This window comes from Mus caroli, unplaced genomic scaffold (genome assembly GCF_978045245.1).
Source record: "Mus caroli unplaced genomic scaffold, Mus_caroli_1 scaffold_8, whole genome shotgun sequence".
NCBI classification, from domain to species: Eukaryota; Metazoa; Chordata; class Mammalia; order Rodentia; family Muridae; genus Mus; species Mus caroli.
In genome coordinates this window covers 24,969,707-24,989,018 of record NW_028227263.1, presented here as the reverse complement: position 1 = coordinate 24,989,018, position 19,312 = coordinate 24,969,707, and the positions used below count along the sequence as shown (strand labels likewise).

The 19,312-nt window shown below is 45.8% G+C and overlaps 1 protein-coding gene across 2 annotated transcripts in view; it reads left to right on the top strand.

The window, feature by feature from the left end:
- Eef2k (eukaryotic elongation factor 2 kinase) overlaps positions 1-9,662 on the top strand; it is a 62,531-nt gene extending 52,869 nt beyond the window's left edge. For both annotated transcript variants that reach the window (XM_029479850.2, XM_021166794.3), the window contains 3 exons: positions 782-906; positions 5,659-5,837; positions 9,440-9,662. In XM_029479850.2, the coding sequence (XP_029335710.1) occupies positions 782-906; positions 5,659-5,837; positions 9,440-9,549 (414 nt within the window). In that variant the 3' untranslated portion in view covers positions 9,550-9,662. The remainder of the gene's footprint in view (positions 1-781; positions 907-5,658; positions 5,838-9,439) is intronic.
- Positions 9,663-19,312: the final 9,650 nt, after the last annotated feature.

The following is a 19,312-nucleotide window of genomic DNA, read 5'->3' as shown; positions in this document are numbered from 1 at the left end:
TTGCTTTCTCCCATCAGTGGATGAGGGGAATAAAGACAATGGGATGATGGAATAACGTTTGATCGGGAGAAAGAATCATTTTAGTCCACTTCATGTATATGACACATCCAGAGTCCACGGAGACAGAAAGTGGACCAGTCATTGCCTCCGGCTGGGATATTATAGACCGAAGGGTTTAGGGAAAGCTTGTGAGTTATGGGATATGGTATTTCTTTTTTAATCTGTTAAGGTGTTCTGAAATTGGGCCAGCAAGACGGCTCAGTGGGTAAAGGCACTTGTCACAACCCCGGACAACTTGAGTTCAATCCCTGGGTCCTGTGGAAGAAGAGAACCAACTCCCACAAAGATGTCTTCTGACCTTCACATGTGCACTGTGACACATGCACACTCATGCACAGTAAATAAATAAGTAAACATGATAAAATTTAGGGTTTTGTTTTGTTTTAAGACAGAGTGTCTCTGTATAGCCCCAACTGTCCTGGAACTCTTTCTTGTATACCAGACTGGTCTCAAACTCAGAGATCTCCTGCCTCAGCCTCCCTAGTGCTGGAATTAAGTGACGTGTACCTCCACACCCTGGCTAAAATTTGGTTTCTTAAATCCATGGTGGGGATAGCTGAACAAGTCTATCAGTATACCAAAAGCCATGGACATGTTCTATGGCCATCTCAGCCCAGAACTCTTACAATTTAAAAAATTGGAGATTGACAAGGGAGCCCTTTACACACACACACACACACACACACACTCATTTGCTGTTTGTGCCCTTGCTTTTTGTCAGGAGACAGAGGAGAACAAGACAAAAGGCTTTGATTACTTACTGAAGGCGGCAGAAGCTGGTGACAGGCATTCCATGATTTTAGTGGCCCGAGCTTTTGACACTGGCCTGAACCTCAGCCCAGACAGGTATTGTGACTGTCTCCTGATGATGTTGGGGATAATCTGGGACACTAGAGATGCTTTTCTTTTCATTCAGGATGGACATGGGTTCTAGCTCTGTCTGTTATCAATCTAGTGACCTTCAACAAGTTACTTAACTTCCCTGGCCTGTTTTTTCGTCTGGTGAAATAGGAGGAATGATAGCATCTATCGCTAGATGATCCCATGAAGGTCAAATACATTTCTTGCAGTGCCTGACAGAGAAAGTATGCAATAGATGGCAGCTATTTTGCCAGGATCTATAAAGATTTGCTTTGGGGAAAAAAATCAGAAATACTATGCAGTTCAATATGATTGTCTGTAGAAAATAGAGTTTGGGGTGATATTTGACTCCTTTTTCTGCTCTTGTTTGTAAAAGTTTAGGGCTTTTCTACACCCACCTTTGCTCTAAAATAATGATCTGGAGAACGAGTATATTTATTAATAAGTATTTTGTACTATAGCTGGGCAGGGTTCACATCTGTTCTAACCATACTACGCTGCCTACTACCTAGCCATGTGTCCTGTCACCTGATACCTTAGTCCTTGGGTGCTCCTGCTCTATCCATGTCCTCATGGAAATTCTCCTGGAAACCTCCGGGGACCCTTTCACTGGGATCAGAAGTCCTGCCTCCTCCTTTCCTGTTCAGCTATTGGCTGATCAACTCTTTATTAACCAATCAGAGGTGATGGAGAACAAACAGTCTTTGCACAACACTGAGACAGGAGATGCTTGGCAATGCCAGTGTCAGGACTGCAACCAGATCTCTGGGCACAGAAATCAGCATCTGAATACAGAGGACACAAAACTGTCTCTCAAGACTTGCTTTGATTGTGTTCTTATGATGGAGCATGGCAGATTATATCTAGGGCCTCACACATGGCAGTACACTAGCACTGAGCTCTATCACAGTCTGATGTGTATTTCCCATCTAAGAGGAGTGAGACAGAAGGAGGAAGCTCCGGGTACATTTCCCTAGTGGTTCTGAGGCTCTTGAAGGCACCAACAAAACAACTGTCAGTATTCCTCATGCAACCTTAAGGCTGAAATGCTGGGGCTGGTTTCTGCAGTGTGAAGAGTGGAAGGTGTCTGGCTTCCTCATGGTTCCTTGGTGTGGCATGAAAGATCGTTGAATCCCAAAACAGATGTCGGTGATAGAATTGATCTCATAAACCAGGTGTGGTGGTGCATGCCTTTAGTCCCAGCACCAGCACTCGGGAGGCAGAGGCAGGTGGATTTCTGAGTTCAAGGCCAGCCTGGTCTACAAAGTAAGTTCCAGGGCAGCCAGAGCTATACAGAGAAACCCTGTCTCGAAAAACTAAAAAAAAAAAAAAAAAATTGACCTCATAATGGGAACCATTGCTGGTTCTCTATGGATCTCACAGAAGGCTGGCTTCTCAGGAGCCTTCTGAGATTTCCTAGAAGGTCATGAGAAGGAAACATACTTTTTCTGTATGTCCATGTTGTGATAGCTTAGCAGGAACCGTCTCTGGAGTCAAGAATCCATCTCCCATGCTGGAGAGATAGCTTGGTCAGTAGATTGTTTGCCTTGGACATGAGGAGTTGAGTTTGATCCCCTAGAACACATTCAGAAAACACTGAATGGAAATTGGTGGATCGCTGAGTTTCTTCACAAGGTTCAGGTCAGTGATAGACCCTGTTTCAAAAGGAACAAAACAAAACAAAACACCAAGGTGGAGAGCACCTGAGGAAGGACACTCATTTGTCACACACACACACACACACACACACACACACAGACACTCATTTGTCTCACACACACACACACACACACAAAGACACACAGAGGACTTTTTCTCTACTGGGTTCCAAAGAAAAATCATGTCTGTGGCTATTCCATGTCAAGCTCTCAGAGTCAGAAACTTTGGCGTGTGACATCTGGCCTCCCTGTGCCAGGTGTCTGCAGCAGCAAGTGCTCTTGGAGAGCACTTTGAGAGGGTGATCTAATGTCACCGATGTGTCACCGAGAACTCCCTCACGCCTCTTCTTGGTGCAGAGTGCAGGGCTTGGCTCACTGCTTCTCGGGAGTATTGCACACGCATGGCTTGGCTCACTGCTTCTCGGGAGTACTGCACACGCATGACTTGGCTCACTGCTTCTCGGGAGGAGTATTGCACACGCATGACTTGGCTCACTGCTTCTCGGGAGTATTGCACACGCATGGCTTGGCTCACTGCTTCTCGGGAGGAGTATTGCACACGCATGGCTTGGCTCACTGCTTCTCGGGAGGAGTATTGCACACGCATGGCTTGGCTCACTGCTTCTCAGGAGTATTGCACACGCATGACTTGGCTCACTGCTTCTCGGGAGGAGTATTGCACACGCATGGCTTGGCTCACTGCTTCTCGGGAGGAGTATTGCACACGCATGGCTTGGCTCACTGCTTCTCGGGAGGAGTATTGCACACGCATGGCTTGGCTCACTGCTTCTCGGGAGGAGTATTGCACACGCATGGCTTGGCTCACTGCTTCTCGGGAGGAGTATTGCACACGCATGGCTTGGCTCACTGCTTCTCGGGAGGAGTATTGCACACGCATGGCTTGGCTCACTGCTTCTCGAGAGGAGTATTGCACACGCATGGCTTGGCTCACTGCTTCTCGGGAGGAGTATTGCACACGCATGACTTGGCTCACTGCTTCTCGGGAGGAGTATTGCACACGCATGGCTTGGCTCACTGCTTCTCGGGAGGAGTATTGCACACGCATGACAGGTTATGGGTTTTGGATGACTAAACTGGTGTTCTGAGAAGTGAAGAGACTTGCCTGAAGTCACCTACATGCTGAGTATTCAACTTTATGTCAAAGACTAAGTAGAGCCAAGGTTAGCTCCTAGACATCAGACTTGCCAGCTAAATGCTTATATCTATTTTGTCAACACTCCTTCATGGAGTCTTTGTTCCTGGCCAGGCCCGGGAAGCACAGCAGTAAACGACACACAAGGCTCTTTCCTTCTTAAGGCTCATATTCTGGTAAAATAAGGCCACAAAGCCAAAGACAGGAACTGATGGCCAGTCATTGTTCTAGGAAACTAAGTGTTTGCAGACAAACACTGTTCTCAGAAAGGGTAGTTTAGCTGGAAGGATGCAAAGTCAGGTATGGACAGAGCTAGAGGAAAGATGTTCCAGGTTGGAGACAACAAAGGTTCAGGGGCAGGCAGGTGCTGGCTTGGGCGTGGGAGGATTGCAGGTCTGGCATGGAAGGGGGTAAGCTGGCATAGAGTAGATGGTGGAGGAAGCCAAGGCCAGGCAGTCAGGATGAAAGTCACCAAGAGCCGCTGTTCTTGGCATACTTCAGGATGCTCTAGCCCTTCTGTCTGACTTTCTCTCTGCCTTTTGGCAATGCACAGTAAATAATCCCTCAGACGGGTGACACCCAAAGAGAAGCAGCCAGCTGCTGTGTTAGCTCTGTGGTTTGTATTGTGAAGCTCTGGCTCGGACGGACCTAGGTTCCCTCTTGGCGGTTTGGCTTATGTGTGTTTCTGTAGATTAAGGAGCTGGAGATCCAGTAAGGCAGTTTCCATGTGCAGTGGAGAACAGGGCCAGCTGGCATAGGCACAGGCAGAGCCTGGGGGGGTGGGGGTGGGCAGAGCCTTGTGGGGCTGGCTGACTGTGGTGGTAGATCCTGTAGTCCTAGTCCTTGGTAGGCTGGAGCAAAAGCATGGCTCTCACAGGCAAGGCCAGCCTACATAGCAGACCTTGTTACCAAATAAAGAAACAGGTCTGGTTTATTTCTCTTAGTTTAGATGGTTCTAGATCTGCAGTTCTCAGTCTGTGGGTCACAACCCCTTTGGGGTCAAATGACTCTTTCACAGGGGTTGCCTAAGACCATCAGAAAACACAGATATTTACATTACAATTCATAACAGCAAAATTACGGTTATGAAGTAGCAACAAAAGTAATTTTATGGTTGGGGATCATGACAACATGAGGAACTGTATTAAAGGGTCACAGAAGTAGGAAGGTTGAGAAACACTGTTCCAGAGGCTTCGGCATTGTCCCTTTCTGCCACTTGAGTAAGGGGACACGTAGCAGGGACACTCTCCCTGCAATGTTTAGGCCATGGGTACTTAAGTACGGTCCTAGATCAATGTTCCTCTCCCCCAAGGTATTCTCCTTCCATTGGTGAAAGAGCTGTGGTACTGAGCCAGCTTTGTTAAGGGAAGATCCCTTAAAAATATAGAAACTGAGGCCAGGTGGTCGTGGCACATACCTTTAATGCCAGCACTCAGGAGGTAGAGGCAGGTAGATCTCTGAATTTAATGCCAGCTTGGTCTATGGAGCAAATTCCAGGACTACCAGGGCTACACAGAGAAACCCTGTCTCGAAAAACCCAAGAGAAGGGAAAGAAGGAAGAAACTGGGGTTGGAGAGTTTACTCAGAGGTTAAGAGCACTTACTGTTACTCCAGAGGACTGGAATTTGGTTCCCAGCACACAATAGGATGTTTACAACCACATGTAACTCCACCCCACCCCCGTGTACACTCGGGGACACATAAATCCAATTAAAAAAAAACATAAACATAAAAAGTCTACATTGTGAAGGTGTGTCACTTAGATTTGGTGGCCTTTGGTACTATAGTTTGTAGCTCAGAGGTGGTGGTCCCACTGGGATCCCAGGCTTGCCCTTCTCCCAGGCTTACCCTTCCAGCTCAGTGGTCCTCTGCCTTCCTACCCCATCGCCATGGTAATATCCTTCTCCCCTCCTGTCTCCTGGCAAGGTGTCAAGACTGGTCGGAAGCCTTGCACTGGTACAACACAGCCCTGGAGACAACAGACTGCGATGAAGGTGGGGAGTACGATGGGATACAGGACGAGCCCCAGTATGCACTGCTGGCCAGGGAGGCGGAAATGCTGCTCACCGGGGGATTTGGACTGGACAAGAATCCCCAAAGATCAGGTGAGGCCCACAGACCTTCCCTGGGGCAGGATAGGGCTGGTGAAGGTCTATAGTTCTCATCCCACTGGGATTAGGACAGGTTATCAGATATGTCGCTTCCACAGTAGGGGTCTCTATGGACCTGGTATGTAGATGAACATTTTAATTTTACTTTGTCATATTCTATTTTCTATGTATGAGTGTTTACCTACCCATGTGTGCCTCGTACCCTCAGAGGCCAGAAAAGAGTTGGACCCCCTGGAATTGGAGTTACCAGGCAGTTGAGAGCTGCCGTGGGTGCTGGGAATCAAACCTGGGTTCTCTGCAAGAGCAGCAGATGCTCGAACTGCTGAGCCATCTCTGCAGCCCTGATTTTTTTTTTTTTTTTTTTTTTTACTTGAGTCGGTGTGACTGTACAGGCTTAGCTGGCCTGGAGTTCATTGTATAAATCAGGCCGGCCAGAGATTCACCTGCCTCCTGAGTGAACAGTATGCCTAGCAAGGTTTGCTCTATTGTTTTATCATGTGGCAGTGAGGTGGAGGGGGCAGAGAGAGACATACCTGCCGAGGCCAAAAGAAACTGTGTGATCCTGTGGAGCTGGAGCTATAGGTGGTTGGGAGCTTCCTAACGTGAGTGCTAGGAACTCGACTCTGGTCCCCTGCTATTAACTTCTGAACCAGTTTCCCAGCTCCATACCTTTTTTAATCTTAATTCTTTATTTCCTTATTCATTCATTCATTCATTCATTCATTCATTCAGAGATGGAGTCTTGTGTAGACCAGTGGACCTCAAACTCACTGTGTAGCTGAGAATGACCTTGGATCCTTTTGACTGCTCCTCCCATGTGCATGAGGACCTGAATTTGAACACTTAAGCCCACGTAAAAACAAGATGTGAGCCAGGCAGTGGTGGTACACAATCCTAGCACTACCGAGGTAGGCAGGCGAGGGATTCCCGAGTTCAAGGCCCACCTGGTGTGCAAAGAGGATTCCAGGACAGCCAAAGCTTCCCAGAGAAGCCCTGTTTTGGGGACTGGTTGGGGGAGAGCAGGATGGGGTATTTATATCTGTTATCCCACCCTTGGTCTGGCAAAGACAAGTGGCTCTGAGGGCTTGCTGGCCAGCCAGTATAGCTGATTTAGCAAGCTCTAGGTTCAATGGTGGGGAGAGAGAGAGACACCTTGCCTCAAAAAAATAAGGAGACAACAAAAAGTAGGGGAGGAGGGGTCTGAGGTCATGTTGGCAACTTAAGTTTGATCATCAGAACCCATGTAAGGTGGAAGGGGAGAAGTGACTGACTCCACAGAATTGGCCTCTGACCTCACACCTATACCATGGCATGTGCATCCCCCAAAACTTGAAAAAATGGGGGGGGGCAGAGAATGATGGCACATGCACTTGGGAGGCAGAGGCAGGCGGATTAATGAATTTGAGGCCAGCCTGGTCTACAAAGTGAGTTCCAGGACAGCCAAGGCTACACAGAGAAACCCTGTCTCAAAAAACCAAAAAAAAGAAAAAAGAAAAAAGAAAAGAAAGAAAGAAGAAAGGAAAGAAAAAGAAAAAAAAGGAGGGGGTTGGTTACTTCTTTTGTGTTTCCGTATACATATACACACCACAGCACATGTGTGAAAACCAGAAGGTACCGTGTGTGAGTCAGTTCCTTCTTTCTACCATGTGAGTCCTAGTGATCAACATGAGGTTGCCAGGCTCGGTGGGAAGTGCCTTTACCTGATGAACCCTCTCACCGGCCTCTCCCAAAGATGGATTTTTTAAATTTCACCTGCAAAGCTCGTTGCAATGGTGCACACCTGTAAACCCAGCCCTGAGGAGGCTGATGAAGGAGATTCCAAGTTCCAGGCCAGTCTGGGCTACATAGACCCTGTCCCCAAAAAAGGAAAAACTATGTGCATCTATAGCTGATTAGACATAGACTTCCCCTGCTACTCTTCTCTGTATTTGTCACATTTCCATCGCTGTGATAGGCGGCCCTGACAAAAACAGCTTAAAGAAGGAAGGTTTGATTTTGGTCCAGGGGGGATGCGTCTGATGCGTCCAGGGGGGATTTCGGCTTACAGTCCATCGTGGTGGGAAGCTTGGATCAAGAGCGGGAGTCTGTCCCAGTAGTTGGGAAGCAAGGTGATCCCGTGTCCTCCACACAGGAAGCAGAGAGGGAAAACAGGAAGTGAGGCAGGCTGTAAAACCTCGAAGCTGACATACTTCCTCCTGTAAGGCTCTTCCTCCTAAATGCTCTGTACCCTTCCCAGAGACCATCACTAGCTGAGGACTGACGATCTAGCTGTGAGCCCATGGGGGACGTTCCATTCAAGCCACAACATTCCCTAGAGAGCACAGCACATCTCCGTGTGTGGCACCTGCATTGTGTGTAGCTGTCCAAGTAATCTAGAGATGATTAAAGCAAAAAGGAGAGGAATGCATAGGCCATATGTAAATAGGACACACTCTCTGATGCGAGCAGATTTTGCTCTGCTTCATGGATCCTGGAAACACCCCACCCCAATGAAGGGCAATTATATATTAGAATTTATGGACAGGTTTTGCAATTTTAAAAATAAGGCTGCAAATTTCATAATATTTCATCTCCCTTCACTATTATCAAACTTAACACAACCTCACACCTTAATCCTGTCCAAGTTAGCACCCTTGCTCTTTGCTTTGAGACAAGGTTTTGTGTAATCTAGCTGGTTACAAACATATCTCAGCTGATACTGTAATTACAGCATGTACTACCTTTCCTGGCTCATTCCTTCTATATAAAAAATATTTTTATCATCTGTGTGTGTGTGCATGTAAAGATCAGAACACAGCCTTCAGGGATTCACCCTCTCTGGCCATCATGTCGGTCCTAGGTACTGAACCCAGGGTACCAAGCTGACAGCCATCGTCTTTGCACTCGGATTTCTTTCCTGTTGTCATTCTTTTATTACTTTTATTCTTATAAGAAAATTCTTATTTTAAATTCTTATTTTATCTTATAACTATTCTATCTTTTATTACTAGTTTTCTTTTATTGCTAAATAATATGCCACTCGGTAAATGTACCATGTTTTATCTACTGTAATCTGTTGGACGTGTTAGATCTTTTTAAAACTTTAGACTTTTTATTATTTTTATGTACGCGTGTGTGTGAATGTAAGCCGAGTGTGTATACATACCCGTGGAGTCCAGAGAGGGTGCTGGATCCCAGCTGTAACTGGAGTTCCAGGCACTTGTGAGCTGCCCCATGAGGATGCTGGGAACTGAGCGTGGGTCCTTTTACAGGCAAGCAAGTTCTCTTAACTGCTGAGTCCCCAGCATTAGATACTTCTTGTCCAGTTTTGAGCTGTCATTTAGACTGGTTGCCTGAGAAAACAAATTCCTTTTCAGGGCCGGGGGTGTGGCTCAGTGGAAGAGCAGGCAACTCTTGAGTTCCACAGCAACATCAGAGACTAGAAGAGTGCCCTGGCCGGCAAGCTTTCATCATATGCTATCCCCAGAGACTTGGATTATACCATACAGCTCGGGTTGTTATAGAAACCTCAGATGCACTCTTGGATGGGATGAAGTTTGCTAGCTTGATGGAGACAAGTGGCTCACCTCTTTGTCCCCCATTCTGCTCTCTTTCAGGAGACTTGTACACCCAGGCAGCTGAGGCAGCAATGGAAGCCATGAAGGGCCGGCTAGCCAACCAGTACTACGAGAAGGCGGAAGAGGCCTGGGCCCAGATGGAGGAATAACTGCCCCACAGGATCACTGCCAAGGAGAAAGGCTGGGGAGGGGAGGATGGGACTCATTTCTAGGGAGGGGAGGATGCAGTTTTATTATGGTATAAACTCACTTTTGTATTCCATTTTCTCACTCTTGATAGCCTTTGCAGCTGGCCGAGACAGTATAACTGCCCTTTTAGTGGTGGTACTTTGTGGGGGGTGGGGGTTGAAGATGCAGCCTAATGAGTCTCTTTCCCGTCCACCCCCCACCCCACCCCCCAGTTTTCCTTTTTTCATCCTGAGATGTAAGCAAGTATCTTTCTGTCTGGATGATCAGACAGTATCAGGGCTTCTCTCGCCAGCCTTTGCAGGCAGGACTCACATCTCAGGGGCTCCAGGCCATGTGATGGGAAACCTTTCTATTAGCTTTCCACGATGGGTCTGTCTTTCAGTTTTGAGAGGGGTATGTTGTTTATTTGTTTTTTTTTACTCCAGTGGATGTGAGATGGTTCAATACCCAGGCTCCTTCATGCTGGGGGAGATAGTTGTATAACTCTTCACTCAATGCCCTTCCACTGGACGTGTGATTCCTGGCATCCTTCTAAATTTTTTTTTTTAGACCTGCTATGTAATATAGATTTTTCAAAACAGGTTTGGCCTTTATACATGCGTATTTACTACCTCTGAGTCCTGCATTGGGGGGGTGGAAGCAGCTGTACCTCAAAGCTTTCACAGTAAGACCATGGCTTAGGAGCTGGGCAACTTTCCTCCAAACAGAAGTGCCCTCTGCACGCCATGGCCACATCCACTACGGGGCTGAAGCATCCTTGTGCAGAATTCCATGGCCGTTTGGCCGTTTCTTAATGTGATGTTTCTTGGACTTCACCCTCAGCCTGCTGACCTTGTCATTTTCTGCTTGAGACTAGGTTTTACTGACTTAACACTAGGTCATCTGCAGTAAGCGGCTTCCAGCTGCAGCCCCTTGGGATTTGTCTAAGATGTTTGAGAATGAGGGGACAAGAGTGTAAACACTGACTGGGTTAGGACATTTCCCCAGGGTCAGTCTGGGACTTTGATGAGCTTCCTCTTTAAAAGGAGTTCAGATTTAATGGGAGTGCTATTCCAGCCACAAGGAAATGGCCCGCTTTGATTTGACCTACCACCTCTATCTTTGTTTAAAAAACAGAACAGCAGAGTGGGACATGCAAGCCATCCTCACCTGTTGGCTAAAACAGGCCTTTTAAGGATTTCACTATTGAGTTTGCCCAGTCAAAAACTTGTAGAAGCAGTAGATTGTAAAGTATAGGGTGTATGTTCTTTGAGGGAAAAATCAGAGTCAGTTTAACCTTGGGGGCTGGAAGCCATGGTATACATCTGTAATCCCAGCATTCAGGTGGTAGAGGCAGAAGGATCAAAGTTTGAGGCCAGCCTAGGCTATGTAATGAGACCCTGCCCCTCAAAAAAACAAACAATGAAAAGAGCCAGTTAGATGGTTCATGGATGAAACTCCTGCTGACCCTCACCTGAGAATCTGAATTCTCTTCTTGGGACCCACGCGTGGAAGCAGGGAACAAACTCCTGCAAGTTGTCTTCTGATCTTCACTTGTGTGTGGTGTGTCCCGAGAGAGCCCCCATACACACACACACACACACACACAAAACAGTAAGAGAAATGAGATAGCAAAAACTACCCTTGAAAACTCCTTTCATCTACCTGCAAGTTCCAAAATCCCTGGGTTTGCATTTGAAGCCATAACATCTGATTCTCTATGACAGATTGGCCCTTGTCCGTTTTTTTTATTAGTACCAGAACAGTAGCTGGTTTGCGTTGTCCTGTGGGCATTCTAACATAGTATGTTAAACATAAGAAGCAGTTTATTGTGACATAATATCTCAGAGTAACTGTCATATAAGTTGTGTGTGTGTGTGTGTGTGCGCGCTAGTCAACAGACAACCTCAATTTTGTTCCTCAGGAGCTGGCCACCTTTTTCCATTGAGTCTCTCACTGGCCTAGAACTTGCCAAATAAGCTCTGCTGGCTGACCAGTGAACTCCAGAGATCGGTCTGTCTTATCCTTTCTAATTCTGGAATTGTAAACTCACATCCTTTACTCATTAGTCCTTGTCTAGATCACTTAAAGCCTCAGGCCTGCAGTTCCCCTAACCACATGGCCTTCATGTGGAGAAGTGGTCTCTTTCTCCTCCAAGAGACTGGGAGAGCCTGGTGCACAGCTAAGCAAATGCCTCTTTAAGGACCCTTGCGAATGAAAAGGGAGCTTGGAGAGCCTGTTGTGTAATATTGCCACTTGGAGGCTGAGGCAGAATTGTGAGTTTGGAGCCAGCCTGGACTATTTACTAAGACTGTGTCTCAAAAAGAAAAAGCCCTGGGAGCTGGAGAGACGCCTCCGTGGTTAAGATCATTGGCTGCTCTTCCAGATGACCCAGGTTCAATTCCCGGCACCCACATGGCAGCTCACACCTGTCTGTAACTCCAGTTTTAAGGGATCCGATGCTCTCCCACAACCATGCAGGTCAAACGCTGATGAACATAAAATAAAAATAAATCATAAAAATAGTTCAAACCTGTAATCTCAGCACAGCACTTGGGAGGCTAAAATGGAAGGGTCACTGGGAGTTTTATGCCAGATTGGGCTACATCATGACTTCCACTTAAGCCTGAGTTACAGAGTGAGATTCTGTCTTTAAAATTAATGGCTGTTTCTCCTTCCAAACCTAGTCTTATACCTTCAAAAGCTGGTCAGGGCATCTTCTCTTTCCATATAGGCTGGGCGTGACAAGAACAAGCCAACAGGATTCAGCTCCGGCAGGGAGACGCCAGTGCCTGGCACTTATGATCAGTTCTGTCTTCCAGTGCTCAAAGCAGGTAACAGCCTAGATTAACAGAGCTGATATGTGTACTTTCATCTCAAAGACAGAGACCAGGCTTCAGTGGTGCTGCTCCTTGAGGCTGAGCTGGAGCTAGGGGCCAGAGAGCTGCTGTTTCCAGAGCACTCTAGGAATAAAGACATTTAACCGTACTGTGATGGCGCATCCCATTTTGCAACAGGTGTCAGAGAAATTTCAATGAGACAGGATTAGAGTATGTGCTTAGCATACAGCCAAGGTCCTGGGTTTGGGCCCCAGCACTGCATGGAAAATATACAAGCTTTATGAGTGTAGAAAAGAAACATTCTCCAACTCACTACTTCAGAGAAATCCTGCTCTCTGCACACTGGGCCAGCCTTGGCTACTTAGTGATTTCCCCATCTGTCCTTGCGGACCATCATCCCAGCATCTTTGTAACCAGTAAGTGTGGTTTGCAGATTCACAAACGTTTGCACAGGCCTGTGCAGCTCGAGATGGATGTGAATCGGGGCCGGGGGTGAGAACAAATGTGCCCATTCCCTGCTTGGATGTGTGCCTCTTCCTTACGTTTTGTCTCTGACCTCACGGCGACTGGCTGAAGTGTGGCTGCAATTGTGTATCAGATTTTAGCTTCTCTTCCCCAACAGTTTGGGTTTTTTTCTGAAATATCTCAAGCCCACACATTCCTCCTCCCTATGAAAACATACAAATCAAGAAGTGAGAGGAGTATGCATCTACATGGAGGCTGAAGTGAGCCACAGCATGCATGGATCGAAGAGCAGACATGCTCACCTTCAACATGAGCTCCATCGCCCACAGTGTGGGCCCAACATGGTCCCATGCTGGCTTTTCACAGTAGAAAAACTTAATGGTTTGGATAGCCATTGGTTTTTAACATCTGTAATAAATTCCAATAAAGAAAGCCTTTCTGACCTGGCCCTTACGCTGTCAGTTTGCTTTAGAGTAAAATAAGTGGATGCAGGGGATGGAGAGATGGCTCAGCAGTTAGGAGCACTGGCTGCTAATTACAGAGGACCTGGATTCCAATCCCAGCACCCACATTGGCAGCTCATAACTGTAACTCCAGTTCCAGGGAATCTGACATCCTCACCCAGACATGCATGCAAGCAAAACACCAGTGCACATAAAATCAAATCAAAATGTGGATGCTTTTGATTTGTCCCGCTATAAAACAGTCATTCCCTCTGCAGGCTTGTCATGAGCTTCTGAGAAAATCCTGCGCACTTGGTGCTTTGAAGCTCGTGGAGAACTGCAGAGCTGTCTGGTGTGGGCATTTGGATTCAAGATAATTGTTTGGTTGGTTTGGTTTAAAGAAATTTGAGTTTTAACTCCATGACAGTAGATCATGTACATTTAAGTCAATATCCCCAATGATAGGAGATTTTTAAAAAATTGTTTTTGGGACAAGCTCATAAAAATGAGGCCAAAGGCTTCAACAACAAAAGTCTGGAGATAGGGAAATGCATGGCCAAGAACCTGGATCCAAAATCCAAATCCAGGGTTTGGGGGGTTCGTTGAGTAACCCCAGCACTGGAGAAGCTGGAGCAGGGAGATTCTGAGGTTAAGGCCAACCTCAAACAGCAAGATATCTCAAAAACCCTTAAAAAAAAAAATCACTGTAGGTCGGGTATAGTGGCGCATGCCTTTAATTCCAGCACTCGGGAGGCAGAGGCAGGTGGATTTCTGTGTTCGAGGCCAGCCTGGTCTACAAAGTGAGTTCCAGGACAGCCAGGGCTATACAGAGAAACCCTGTCTCAAAAACCAAAACAAAACAAATCACTGTAAACCTCAAGCAGATCACTGGGAAGAATGTTCAACCATGGAACCATGGATCAGACCGGTTTGCCTGTAGCCCTTGTGTTGGGGCGGGGTGGGGAGAGTGGGTCAGCGTCCTCCGCATCCTCCTGCAGCCTGGGACATCAGGCACAACAAAGTAGAGGGCCTTTGCTGTGAGGGGTGAAGAGAAATTTCCAGGGTCAGTATAAAAAAAGGCTCCAGCGGCCTTTTCCTGTGACCTGGGCATTGTCAATTTAACTTACAGCTTAATGGCAGAAAGCAGCCATAGGATCCTCTAAGGGTATCAGATGAGTTGAAATGAACACAGGTCCTGACCCTGGTGAATCCCCACAGGGAACACCACAGCCATCAACCCTGCCCCTCCCAGAACTGACCAGACAACTTAGAGCCCCAGTCTCAGGCTGAGCAGATAGCTCAAGGTCAGCATGTGAAAGTCACATTTGAGGAGCACCTGTTGCTTCTGCAGAGGCTGCAGATTCCGTTCCCAGCACTTGTGTGATGGCTCACAACCACCTATATGTCCAGTTCCGTGGAATCCAGTGTTTTCTCCTGGGCACCAGGCATGCCTGATGCACAGGCATGCAAGATACACACATAAGCCAATATATACATATACACATACACACACACAATTGAGTTTGAAAGAGCAGACAGTAGAAGAGAGCATTTCAGAGGAAGCAATTAGGAATGAGGTATGGTGCTTTGCACATTTAATGTAAACTACATAATTCAATTTGGGAATACACGTTTAATTTTTTTTGTGGTTATAATGGAATATTGTAATCTTCTTTTTTGTTTTGTTTTGTTTTGTTTTTTTGAGACAGGGTTTCTCTGTATAGCCCTGGCTGTCCTGGAACTCACTTTGTAGACCAGGATGGCCTTGAACTCAGAAATCCACCTGCCTCTGCCTCCCGAGTGCTGGGATTAAAGGCGTGCGCCACCCGGCTGGAATATTGTAATCTTAAAGGACCAATTTTGATATTGTTTATGCCCATGGTAAACTTAGCTCTTACCTCAAAGGTAATAATAAGAGATCATCTAGTCTGAGGCTAAATAGGTCATCCCAAATTCAATCTGTCATGATAAGTCTGATGAAGTTTTTGTAGTAACAGAACAAAGGAAGTCTTTGAAGAAGAAAAGTTGTAAAATATATGGGTGAAAACATTAGGTAGATGACTTAAGACAAGAGGGACAAATCTCTGTTCTAGGCCCTAGATGCGCTCTCTCTCTCTCTCTCTCTCTCTCTCTCTCTCTCTCTTCCCCACCCCCACCCCTCTCAGCATTTGTAGCCTTTTGGTTGATAAGGGTTAGGCATCTGTTTGTATATATCCCAAAGGGTTTGCTTCACAGACAAGAAGGCAATAAATGGCCACTAATAGGGCTAAAGATAGCCCAAGATCCTATAGCTCTGGGCTCGATAATGTCCCGAACTCTCTGCTTAGCCTTGGAAAGTGGAGTACTTTCAGGAACTTTATTCACAGTTAAATATGAATTCTAGTCTATAGCTGCAGCACTCTGAATACTTAGGCAAGAAGATTATGAATTCGAGGCCATCATGGGCTACTGAGACTGTCTCAAAAAATATTCTACCACCAACACTATTCCTTAGACATACAGACAACTCCATCTCTTCAGTATGTCCACCATATACGAGTTACTTTCACAGCATTTTCCTTTTGTTTTTGTTTTATATACATATATGTATACACATATATACACATACATATATATCTCCCTGGCTGTGATTATCCTAAAACTCACTATGAGGCCAGCCTGGTCTACAAAGTGAGTGCCAGGACAGCCAGGGCTACACAGAGAAACCCTGTCTCGAAAAACCAAAAAAAAAAAAAAAAAAAAACAAAACAAAAACTCACTATGTAGACCAGGATGGCATGAAACTCACACAAATGCACCTGCCTATGTTTTCTGAGTGCTGGAATTAAAGGCAGGCATCACCACACCCAGCTCATAGTAAATTCTTTTTTTTTTTTTAGTTAGTTAGTTAATTAATTAATTAAATGCTGGGCAGTGGTGGCTCACACCTATAATCCTAGCACTCGGGAGGCAGAGGCAGGCAGATTTCTGAGCTCGAGGCCAGCCTGGTCTACAGAGTGAGTTCCAGGACAGCCAGGGCTACACAGAGAAACCCCGTCTCAAAAAAAAATTAATTTAGATTTTTTTTTCTTTTTTTGAGACCTGATTTTTCTTTTCTCTGTATAACAGCCCTGGCTGTCCTAGAACTCACTTTATAGATCAGGCTGACCTTGAACTCACAGAGATCTGCCAACCTCCTTTGCCTCCTGAGTACTGGGATTAAAAGCATGTGCCTCCAGGCATGGTGGCGCACTCCTTTAATCCCAGCACTTGGGAGGCAGAGGCAAGTGAATTTCTGAGTTGGAGGCCAGCCTGGTCTACAGAGTGAATTCCAGGACAGCCAGGGCTACCCAGAGAAACACTGTCTCAAAAAACCAAAAAAAAAAAAAAAAAAAAAAAACCAACCCAAAACCAAAAAAAGCATGTGCCACCACACCCTGCTGCAAAATTTTTTTTAATTTCATGTGTATGGGTGTTTTGACTGCCTGCTTTTCTGCACTATGTGTGTGCAGTACCTGTAGAGGCCAGAAGAGGGCGTTCAATCCACTGGAACTGGAGTTACAGGCTTTTATAAGATGGGTTGTGGGAACTGAACCTTGGTCCTCTGGAAGAGTAGCCAGCGCTCTTAAATGCTGAGCCATCTCTCCAGCTTTCCACATTTAATTCTTTATACTATAATAAAGTGAGGCTTTCTAGAAGGTTTGGTTTCTTTTCTTCCACCTTGACATACTCAACATACTTCAGAATATTTCCAAACCTGCAACAGAAGACTGTTCAGGCTTTGTGAGGTATTTGAGGGGTCAGGTCCACTTGTTTTTCTTCCCACATTTGGGCTGAGCATCTCTAGTCTGGACCCATAATTCTCCAAAATCAGGAATTTGTTGTTTTGGGAGACGTAAGACCAGGCTCAAAATCTTTAAAGTGCTAACACAGTACTGCAGCAGAAAAAGCCACACCATGAAACTTTTTCACGTACAAACTTATTTTAAAATAGTATATGTGGCTGGGGATATAACTTAGTGGCTGGGTACTAGCTTAGCACACACAAGACCCTAGGTTTGATCCCTAACATTAAATTAAAAGCTGTGTGTGGTGGCGCATGCCTTTAATCCCAGCACTCATGAGGCAGAGGCAGGTGGATCTCTGAATTTGAAGCCAGCCTGGTCTACATAGTGAATATTTCAGGATAGCCAGGGCTCCAATGAAAGAGAGAGAGACAGAGAGAGAGAGAGAGAGAGAGAGAGAGAATTTAAACCTTAAGGATTGGTTGGTTGTTTGCCTAGCATACATGAAGCCCTTGGCTTGATCCCCAGCATCACATAGAACCAGCAAGGAGGAGTGGTACAAGCCTTTGATCCCAGAACTCAGAGGCAGAGGGAGGGAGAACTCTGTGAGTTCAAGGACAGACTGGTCTAAGTAGAGAGTTCCAGGACAACCAGAGCTACATAGAGAAAACTTATCTCAACCATCCGTCACAAAAGAAAGCAGGTGTAGTGGAGGAAGGAGGGTCAGTTCAAGGTCATTATTATATGAAGTTCAAGGCCAGCCTGGGCTGTACAAGAACACTAATGGTAATAATATTAAAAATTAATAAACAATGTATATAATCATATTCCATGTTGAGTCTCGTGTTCAGGATATCTCACTATGTATATGCAAATATTTCTAAATCCAAACCCTGAAACACTTAGTTCTGAGTGGATAAATGTTAAAGGTTATTCAGTCTATGGACTAGAAAATGGAGTGGATAATAGGAAGATAAAAGATCAAAAACTCGGAAGGGGAAGGGCCTTAAAGATTAGAGAGAAATGTTAAACTGTGCAGGTTGTTGTATCACATATATGACAAGTTTTTATTACAGCTTTGCTGCAAGTAAGGATCTCCCAGGAGAACAATTCAAAGATTTAGACTGAGTACAGACATTTGGGAGAAAATGTAGTATGTTGTATTACACCTTCACAGAGGAAGCTGCATAACGTACAGCTTGATGCGTGTTTGCGTATGTAAGTATCAACACACACTGAGGTACAGAACATCTGCAAATCACGAAACCTTATTGGGTCCTGAGATGTTTGATACAGATGGTCAACTTGCCATGACCTGGAATCACCTAGGAGACCAACCTGTGGGCTTGTCTATGATGGAACTTCAAGACTGGTGTTACAGAGCTCAGTCCTTCATCAAAGCAGGGCCATAGTCATTGGATCAGCTGTGCATGCATCTGAGTGCCTACTGACTGATGTCAGTTCCCTCAGAGAAGAACCAGGTGGGGAAGGTCTTGGGACTGCAGCCTCTAATCCCAGCAATTTGAATCCAATTCTGTCCTAATTGCACATGGTCATGTGGTCTGGCAAGTGTCATGGGTTGGTCTGCTATGTATTCAAATACTGACCCCCAAGATCTGGTTACCACCCCGGACAAGCAGATCCTCACATACACCGAGTGATGATTTATAAACCTTGTTCCCCAGCTTAAAACTATTGCTTATTTAAAACTGGTAACAGCCAGCCAATTACTGGGAGGTACAGAATGAAGTGGAGTTTGAGTTACCAGGCTGGAAGTCCCAGGTATGAACAGGAGGAGGAATGTGGAAGAGGAGAAGATGGGAGGACAGAAGGGCTCCAGGAGCCACGATGGACTAACAGCACATGCCAGAGCGACATGCCTCCCCAGGACCCCAGACTGCTGGAACAGAAGTAACCCAGAGAGTTTCAAACAGCAAGTATTTGGGGAGTACAGTTGAGTCAGTAGCCAGACTAGCATTTAGAAATTTAGATTGGGGGGTAATCTCCCAGTAATTGTGCAGACCCTAATACATAAATAGCATAGTTTGAGTCTCATTTATTTAAAGTTCAATCAGGATAAGTTTAATAGATATTTTTATACATTTGATACCCAGTGTGGGGCATATCACTCTGGCACAGGCTGTTGGTCATAGGGTTTTTAGACTGGAGAAGCTTAGTGGAGAAGGCAGCTGGCTTGGTAGAGACATTATATAGGATGAGAACGTGATTAGC